This window comes from Notechis scutatus, chromosome 4 (assembly GCF_049901735.1).
Source record: "Notechis scutatus isolate UNSWTSFEM ecotype Mainland chromosome 4, rNotScu1.2, whole genome shotgun sequence".
Taxonomy (NCBI): domain Eukaryota; kingdom Metazoa; phylum Chordata; class Lepidosauria; order Squamata; family Elapidae; genus Notechis; species Notechis scutatus.
In genome coordinates this window covers 8,281,062-8,290,617 of record NC_142012.1, presented here as the reverse complement: position 1 = coordinate 8,290,617, position 9,556 = coordinate 8,281,062, and the positions used below count along the sequence as shown (strand labels likewise).

Below are 9,556 nucleotides of genomic sequence, written 5' to 3'. Positions count from 1 at the left end.
TGTACTCTGACAATAAAGGTGCCAGGGTTCCAGAAATTACCCATTCCTATCAGTAACTCCGAGACAACCATAATCTCAAAGTAGCTTTATTAAAACAGAAACTTGGCACCTCTGTGGAATTCCAAAACTAAAGTTTCCTCCCAGATTTCCTACAAGACTCAACCTACACCCACCCCTTTTCTTTCACATCATAAATCATGTGAACCAATCACCCTTCAGCTACAATTCTTGCTGCGCCAGAGAGAATGACCTTGAAGGATTTATAGATCTATTTTGTCTACTGAAAGCTACTCAAAAAACAGCAGCCCTCCCCCTTCCATCCTCCACAGCTGTGTGACAGCTTTTAATAAGGATTCCAAAGCTGACAAAAGGTTGATTTGGGCCCATTTTACCTTCTTTCTTGCCACAGCTGTGAGGTAAATCACTGCAGTTGTTCAATTAGTCACACAATTGTTAAGTAAGTCTGGCTTCCCCCATTGACTTTGATTGACAGAAGGTTGCAAAAGGGGGTCGAGTGACTCCCAGGAACACTGCAACCGTCATAAATATGAGTCAGTTGCCAAATTTTGATTGTGGGACCATGGGAAATTGCAACGGTTGTAAGTGTGAAAAATGGCCCGAAGTCAAGGTTTTTTTTTCCCCAGTGCTATTGTAACTTCGAAATGTCACTAAATGAATGGTTGTAAGCGGAGGATGCTTATACAAGTCCTCCTCGACTTATAGTTCATTTAGTAACCAAAGTTACACCAGCGTTGAAAAAAGCGACTTATGACCGTTTTTCTTTCTTTCTTTCTTTCTTTTCCTTAAATAAACTTTATTAGTCTTTTGTATATTTTAAAAATAAAACAAAAAATAAATATCATGACATTAACCATTTTGTGACATCCGTCTCATCCATTTCTATCTTTTGTGCTTATTTACAAATATTTAGAATTTTGTACGAATATATACATTTAATCTATAAGTTGCTTATCTTTAATTCCTTCATTTTCTATCTGTCTTAATTCAATCCAATTATACCATTTTTCTTATAGCTGTTTTTCACACAACCGCTTTACTTATAGACTATATCATCCTGATGGTCACGCGATCCAAATTCAGATGCTTGGCAACTGAACTCATATTTACGATAGTCGCAGCGTCCCGGGGTCTGTTCTGACCCAACCCTGTTACCAGCAAGAAAATCTCAAACAAACGCAGCAACTCAAACCTTCTCAGCTTTAACTTTAACTTCTTTGCAGGTAAAAGATGGCTTGCAGCCAATTAGTCCAACCAAAAAAGCCTTGACAGAATTCTCCAGATAAGCCAAAGTCTCCATACGCAATGCTGAGTCCTTAGAACGTTTTTGCTTTCTGCAAAAGCAAAAATCTTTCGAAACCAGGCTTATATTCCCTGGAGGGAGGGGCCATTACGTTGCATCCTTACTCCTGAGTCGCCTGTGCTGCTCCAGCTGTTCTCTTCTAGGAATCATCCTGTGCTCACGCGCACTTGGCACAGGCTCCTCAGGAACCTCCTTGTCACTGCTGCCAGCCCCCACAATCCCTGAAGGCAGCAGTCCACTCCCTGATGGTCCTGGCCCCTCATCTGAGTCCTCGCTCTCCTCAGCCATCTGCACTGGCTGACGGCTAATCACAACAGGGTCACACAATCCTCTTTTTGCGAGCTTCCGATGAACAAAGTCAATGGGGAATCCAGATTCACTTAACAATCATGTGACTAACTTAACAACTTCGCTTAACAACTGTGGCAAGAAAGGCTGTAGAAGAGGGGTGGGCAAAACTCCCTTAACGACGGTCTTGCTTAGCACCGTAAATTTTGTTAGCCCAGCCCTATTAAAACTGTTCAACTTTCAAGTACCTTGAAAAGAATATTATTTTTCCAGCCACAGAATTCTTAGAATTCTTGATTCTTAGCACCAGAGAAATTGGGCTCCATTGTGGTCATAACACGAGGACCTACCTGTATTGCCTTTTCTTCTCCGCTAATGTATTGTTTGTTTAATTTTTGCTTCGAGGCCCCGCCGGACATGGATCAGCAGGAGGAGCTGGGTTCTTCGATGGGCAAACTCTCTCTGGGAAATTGCACCGCTTCGGTTGACGCTTGTCCAATGGAAGCCAACATTACCTATGTGGGCTTTTATCTCCACCACCCACTCGTCGCTTCCATTTTCATCATCTCCTACCTCCTCATCTTCCTTTTGTGCATGATCGGCAACGGGGTCGTCTGCTTTACCGTTCTGCAGAGCAAGCATATGCGCACCGTCACCAACCTCTTCATCTTGAACCTGGCCGTCAGCGATCTGCTGGTGGGCGTCTTTTGCATGCCCACTACTCTCCTGGACAACATCATTACAGGTACATCGGCCCACGGGGCATCGCAGCCTTTTGGGGGGGGATCGTTGACGTGAAGGTCAAAGAGGGACAAGGGTGGGGAAGCAACAATCCGACTTGCCAGATTGCATGACTGTAAGTTACCTGTGAGAGATGTGGTGGCTCGGTGGCTAAGACGCTGAGCTTGTCAATCAGAAAGGTCGGCAGTTTGGAGGTTCGAATCCCTAGCGCCGCATAATGGTGTGAGCTCCCGTTCCTTGTCCCAGCTTCTGCCAACCTAGCAGTTCGAAAGCATGTAAAAAAAATGCAAGTAGGAAAATAGGGACCACCTTGGTGGGAAGGGAACAGCATTCCGTGCGCCTTCAGTGTTTAGTCATGCCGGCCACATGACCATGGAGACGTCTTCGGACAGCGCTGGCTCTTCTTTGGCTTTGTAATGGAGATGAGCACTGCCCCCTAGAGCTGGAAATGACTAGCACATATGTGCGAGGGGAACCTTTACCTTTATCTTTAAGTCACCTGTAGAATAGAGTCCTTGGTGCTCTCTCTACTCAGTTGTTGTCTTGCAGACAACCTGTTACCCATCTGGGTAACATCACAGTGCTAGAAGGAAATGGGGTTTACAAGGGGAAGGAGGAGGAGGAGGAGAAGTGTGGGTTCTTGATGGTCTCTGAACTTATTTGCTCTCTTCCAGACATCTCATTACCCAACTAGGTAAAATCATCAATGCTAGAAGGAAGTGGGGTTTGCTCTCATCCAATCAACAAACCACCAAGACATTCCCACAAACCCTGATGATGTTACTTAGTTAGGGAATGAAATATCTGACAAAAACAGCCAAGTCCAGAGAGCACCAAGGATCCCACAGTTCAATGCTGAGTTACAAATATTTATCCTCTATTGATATAAACAATCTAAATAGAAGTATTGGTAGTAGCAGTAGTAGTAGTAGTAGTTGTTGTTGTGAGGCTTCCCTGCAGTTTGTTTTTTCTTAACCTGGTCTGCCTTGTAGGACTGACCTGCCTACAGTATTTGGAATCAAATATAGGGCCCAAAAACCAATAATCAAGGCTCACTGCAATAATTGCTTATTTAATAATTATATATCATTCTCTCTCTGGGCACGATGAGAATTGTATCTGCTGAATATAACTCCTCATTGGTGAGAGGAAGGGCATCTGGCCAGTAAAAACTCAGCTCCATTTAGAGTCCACCCCACAAGGGATTATGGGGTCATTAAAAGAAGATGAAGTTATCTCCTCACTTGTCTACTATTACTATCCTCAAGAAAGAGTTGTTTTCTTCATAACAAGAAACATCAATTGCAGTGGTACCTCAGTCCTCATCGGTAATTCATTCTGCCGAATACTGAAACTGATGGCTACCAAGAAAACCATTTGGCTTACCATGTGACCTGCTATTTCGACTGGAAGAGCTAGCGAGTCAGGAGGCATCCGACATCAGCAAGTTCTTCCTTGCTATGTCGACTACCAGGAGAAAGACGAGGGTTGGGACAAGACTTCTGCTTCAAAATATGTTGAATACCGAATTCAATGAGTTTTGAAGCAGTCAAGTACCAAAGTATGACTGTCCTGAGAACTGAGGACTTCAAGATTGCCCCTATTATGAGCCACGGTGGCGCAGTGGTTAGAGTGCAGCCCTACAGGCTACTTCTGCTGACTGCTGGCTGCCTGCAAATTTGGCAGTTCGAATCTCACCAGGCTCAAGGTTGACTCAGCCTTCCATCCTTCTGAGGTGGGTAAAATGAGGGCCCAAAACTGTTGCGGGCAAGAGGCTGACTCTGTAAACTGCTTAGAGAGGGCTGTAAAGCACTGTGAAATAGTATATAAGTCTAAGTGCTATTTGCTATTGCTATTAGCACATATTCCTTTTAGGTTTGTATCTTGCTAACACACCTCTGTGTGTCCAAAAATGTTTTTTCCTCCCAAGCATCATCCTATATCATCATTCATGATCAAGTAATACGGATCATGGCAGTTGGTTTGAAAATTAGGGATTGTTTTACCATATTTGCTTGATTGCACTGCTATTTGGGTTCCCAAACACGGTACATTATAAACCCGGTCATAGTTACTTTCACACGTTAAACCACAACCAAACAAATCATATTATCAATGTAATATTTACTTACAGATTAAGAAGGGACCTTGTAGGCCATCTAGTCCAACCCCCCACCTAAGTAGGAGACCCTGCACCATTTCTGACAGATGGCAGTCCAATCTCTTCTTGAAGGTCTCAAGTGATGGTGCTCCCACAACATCCAAGGGCAACTTCTGTTCCATGGGTTGATTGTTCTCACTGTCAGAAAATTCCTCTTTATTTCCAAGTTGAATCTCTCCTTGTTCAGTTTCCATCCATTGTTCTTTGTCTGGCCTTCAGCTGCTTTAGAAAATAGCTTGACCCCTTCCTCCTCTCTGAGGCAGCCCCACAAATATTGGAAGACTGCTATCCTGTCTCCCCTGGTTCTCTTCACTAGACTAGCCATGACCAGTTGCAGCAACTGCTCTTCGTATGTTTTAGCCTCCAGTCCCCTAATCATCTAATATGATGATATAAGCTCAGCCTATGCAATTCAGTTCCTTAAAAAAAAACCAGTCCTTTTTAATATAAAAGTTATTCCATGCTGTAGCCCAAGGGTCTTCAAACTTGGAAAGTTTAAGACTTGTGGACTTCAACTCCCAGAATTCCTGAACTAACATGACTGGAGGAGGAATTCTGGGAGTTGAAGTCCACAAGTCTCAAAGCTGTCAAGTTTGAAGACCCCTGCGTGTAGCCCTTTGCTTGTCCACTAAAGTGCAAAGAATTGAATATGGTTGTCAACATTTTCATCTAAAACAATGCTTCCTTTTCCAGGATGGCCTTTTGGGAGCATTGCCTGCAAAATGAACGGCACCGTCCAAGGAATATCTGTTTCTGCTTCTGTCTTCACTTTGGTGGCCATTGCAGTTGACAGGTATGGCTTCGTATGAACCTCAAAATTTGATAGAGAGTACAAGAATCAGTTGTTCTTCTGTTGCTTAGAAGAACATGCTGGTATAGTGAGATCAGGGTGAAAATGAGGATAGAAAGCACAGACACTTAGGTCCACAGTTCATTTATTTTTGCTGAGAGGTTTCTGCACTGTGATATTAAATTTCGATTGTGTAATATAGTTAAGGAAACTTAGAAGCGCAAGCACTGTTCCAAAGTCATAATCGATCAAATTAATTGTATGTGTATTCAGAGTTCTAGTTTTCTTTTTATAATGTTTGATAGAAAAATGGTGGCCTTTGTAGATTACTGTTTCTCTTTAGCCAAGAAAGAAAGAAAGAGAGAGAGAGAGAGAGAGAGAGAGAGAGAGAGAGAGAGAGAGAGAGAGAGAGAAGAAAGAAAGAAAGAAAGAAAGAAAGAAAGAAAGAAAGAAAGAAAGAAAGAAAGAAAGAAAGAAAGAAAGAAAGAAGAGAGAGAGAGAGAGAGATACAGGGGTAGAGAGATATTAGGACTGATGTCTAGTTTGGGAGGGTGGGGGGAGGAAGGAAGGAAAGAGAAAGAAGGAGAGAGAGAAAGAAGGAAGGAAAGAAAGAAAAAAGAAAGAGAAAAAAAGATATAGGGGAGAGAGAGAGATTAGGACTGAAGTCTAGTTGTGGAGGGAGGGAGGGAGGGAAGAAAGGAAGGAAAGAAGGGAAGAGACAGAAAGAGAAAGAAAAAAGGAAGGAAGGAAAGGAAGGAAGAGAAGGAAAGAAAAATGGAAGGAAGAAAAAGAGAAAGAAAGACAAAAATAACTAGAAAATTCTTAGGCATCAAAGGACAGGACAAGAAGTAAGATATAAGATGTTGAGTCAATAGAAACAATGCAGAGAAGAACAACAAAGATGATAAGAATTCTGGAGGCTAAAGCATTCAATGTGTGAACTGGGTATGTCTAGTCTAACGAAGAGGAAAAATTAGGAGTGACATAACATCAGTCTTCCACTCTTTGAGGGGCTGTCACAGAGAAAGGGAGTCAATCTATTTTCCAAAGCACCAGAAGGCAGGACAAGAAGCAACAGAAGGAAACTTTTCAGAGAGGGATCCAAATTCCTGACAGTGAGAATAATAAAATCAGTGAAATGTTACTAGATATAAAGATATTTTAAATGAAAAGGGTGAGCTCAAAACAAAACAAGAATTAAACGAATAAGGATTAGATATAAAATGGTATTCATATATGCAGACACAAAGAAGGTATGAAAAAGATATTAAAGATGAAAGGATTGAGAAAGAGTTGACAGAACTGGATAAAATACTAATTAGAGCAGAGGATAAATTGATTAAAAAACTATACTGTTATCTATTGAGTGTCAAGCTGGAAGAAGAACAAGTTAAAGAAACAATGATTGCATGGGCAATTTTTTTTTGGACATGCTATAGAATTGGATAGGTGGCAGAAATTATGGGATAGAAATTATAAACCGACAATATCAACAGCATATAATTTGTCTAAGATGTTTTATAGATGGCACTTATCGCCAGCGAGCCTAGTGAAAATGTTTAAAGATAAATCAATGAAATGTTGGAAATAGGTACGATTAAATGGGGACAATAGGACAGGGACGGAAGGCACGATGGTGCTCTTATGCACACTCCTTACAGACCTCTTAGGAATGAGGTGAGGTCAATAGTGGATAGTTTGAGGTTAAAGGAGTGGGGGTTTGAGGATGTAACTACAGAGTCAGGTAGTGCATTCCAGGCATTGACCACTCTGTTGCTGAAGTCGTACTTTCTGCAATCAAGTTTGGAGTGGTTAACATTGAGTTTGTATCTGTTGTATGCTCTTGTTTTGTTCGATTGACGCTGAAGTAGACATTGACTGGTAGGACATTGTAGCAGATAATTTTGCGTACTACGCTTAAGTCCAACTGTAGGCGGCGTAGTTCAAGATTGTCCAAGCCCAAAATTTCAAGTCTGGTGATATAGGGTATTCTGTTGCAAGCAGAGGAGTGTAGTACTCTTCTCGTGAAATACTTCTGGACTTGCTCAATTGTATTAATATCCAATATGCAGTGCGGATTCCAGACAGATGAGCTTGGTCTAGCAAAAGTTGTGTATGCCCTAGTTAGCAATTCAACATTTCCAGAGGAGAAGCTTCGGAAGATTAGATTTACAACTCTTAATGCCTTTTTGACAATGCTGATACAGTGAGCTCTGGCACTTAGATCATTAGATATGAGAACTCCAAGGTCCTTGACAGATTGATGACAGAATGTCATCAAACGCCAGGAATATATTATCATATGTGGTGGAATTGCACAGAGGCTAAAAGGTATTGGACTAAAATACATACATGTTGGAAAAAATGATTAAACAACATATAGATTTGAAGCCTGAAATATTCCTATTAGGAATGGTACCAGAAAGTTATAGTAAAGAAAAGACTTATTTAATTATACATGTTTTAACAGCGGCTAGAATTGTATTTGCCCAAAATTGGAAGAGTGATAAAATACCAACAGAGGGGAAAATAATTGAAAATATATTTGAATGTGCAGAAATGAATAGATTGACACTAGAAATCACAGAAAAAGAAGAAACTGAATATTATATGGTATGGGATCTGTTCTATCAATGGATAGAAAATAGAACAAATTAAAAAAGATTTGATGTATTATAGACTTAGAGAATTAGAGAAATTAATGTAATAGATATATTTGATACTATTATTTACATGGGGATGTGATTATTGTTGTATTGTTAGATTTGATAAGAAGAACATTATTTATAATGGTTAAATAATTGAAATATGTACCTAATTGACGTACGATTGAAATGGAATGGATTTGTGGTATATAAAAAAACAAGAAAAAAAAATCCTGACAGTGAGAATAATAAAATCAGTGAAAGGGCTTGCCTTCATAAGTTGTGGGTGCTCCATTAGTGGAGGTTTTCAAGAAGAGATTGGTCTGAAATGGAATAGGATCTTCCGCCATTGGGTTGAACTAGAAGACCTCAAAGGTCCCTTCCAACTCTGGGTTATTCTGTCGTGATTCTGTAGTTCTTAGCACAATAAAAATCAACTCTGTGTCGCTGTTGATAAGGTGGCTATTCCACAGTGTTGATGTTTGACGAATGTAACTATTCCTTCTTCTCCCCCTTGTAGGTTCCGTTCTATTGTTTATCCCTTTAAACCAAAACTTACCGTATGGATAGCACTTATGTTGATAGCCATCATCTGGGTCCTGGCTATTGTCATCATGTGCCCCTCTGCTGTTATGCTGAAGCTAATAGAAGAAAAGCATTTCCAGGTCATTCTTGGCGAGGACAACCAAACCCGTCCCATCTACTGGTGCCGGGAAGACTGGCCCAACGAGGACATGAAGAAGATCTACACCACTGTCCTCTTCGCCAACATCTACTTGGCTCCCCTGTCACTCATCGTCATCATGTATGCTCGGATAGGGATTACGCTCTTCAACACAGTGCTTGCCTCTGGGAAGCAAGGCCACGAGCGCCACTCCATATACAAGAAGAAGTTGAAGGTCATCAAGATGTTGATCATCGTGGCTCTATTATTTATCGTCTCCTGGTTGCCCCTGTGGACCTTGGCCATGCTGTCCGATTATGCAGAACTGGACGAGGCACAGTATAAGATCATCAATATCTATGTCTACCCCTTTGCCCATTGGTTGGCCTTCTTCAACAGTAGCGTCAACCCAATCATCTACGGCTTCTTCAACAAGAACTTCCGTCGAGGCTTCCAAGCTGCTTTCCACCTGCAGCTCTGCTCTGGGGAGGAGATACCTCGGGAAATGTATTCTCAACGGGCCCAAAGCAATGCGGTTTTGCCAGCCACCATTCCCCAGCAGATAGACCATGATCTATCCTCATGTGTTGCCGGGCGGTCCACTCAAAAGGGCAACTGGGTGGACAAGACGCAGGTTCTGGTGTTGGAGAATGTAAAACGTGCTTCAAACAACAATGACGCTAAACAAGACTTTCTTTGAACTACCTCAGCTGCTGGATGGATGTCCCGATTCAAGGTTTCTCAACTTTGGCAACTTTCAGTTTGGTGGACTTCAACTCCCAGAATTCTCCAAGCTGGCTGGGGAATTCTGGGAGTTGAAGTTCACACATCTTAAAGTTGCCAAGGTTGAGGAAACGTGGCCTTTAATGGATGCATCAGTCATGACATTCGAGCCCATCTATGGGGGAAAAAAAAATAAGACTGGTGTTTTGAGATCTTCTAGCTG

General features: G+C 41.6%; 1 protein-coding gene across 1 annotated transcript; it reads left to right on the top strand.

The window, feature by feature from the left end:
- The first annotated feature begins 2,026 nt into the window (after positions 1–2,026).
- NPFFR2 (neuropeptide FF receptor 2) lies at positions 2,027–9,332 on the top strand. The gene is made up of 3 exons (XM_026691004.2): positions 2,027–2,354; positions 5,205–5,304; positions 8,467–9,332. The coding sequence occupies exons 1-3, from the start codon at positions 2,027–2,029 to the stop codon at positions 9,308–9,310; spliced, it is 1,272 nt and encodes a 423-aa protein (XP_026546789.2). The 3' UTR covers positions 9,311–9,332.
- The last annotated feature ends 224 nt before the right edge of the window (positions 9,333–9,556 follow it).

Coding starts and splice junctions, on each gene's coding strand:
- NPFFR2 (XM_026691004.2), top strand. CDS start 2,027: ATGGATCAGCAGGAGGAGCTGGGTTCTTCGATGGGCAAACTCTCTCTG. Junction 2,355..5,204: donor CCTGGACAACATCATTACAG/GTACATCGGCCC, acceptor TTCCTTTTCCAG/GATGGCCTTTTGGGAGCATT. Junction 5,305..8,466: donor GTGGCCATTGCAGTTGACAG/GTATGGCTTCGT, acceptor TCCCCCTTGTAG/GTTCCGTTCTATTGTTTATC.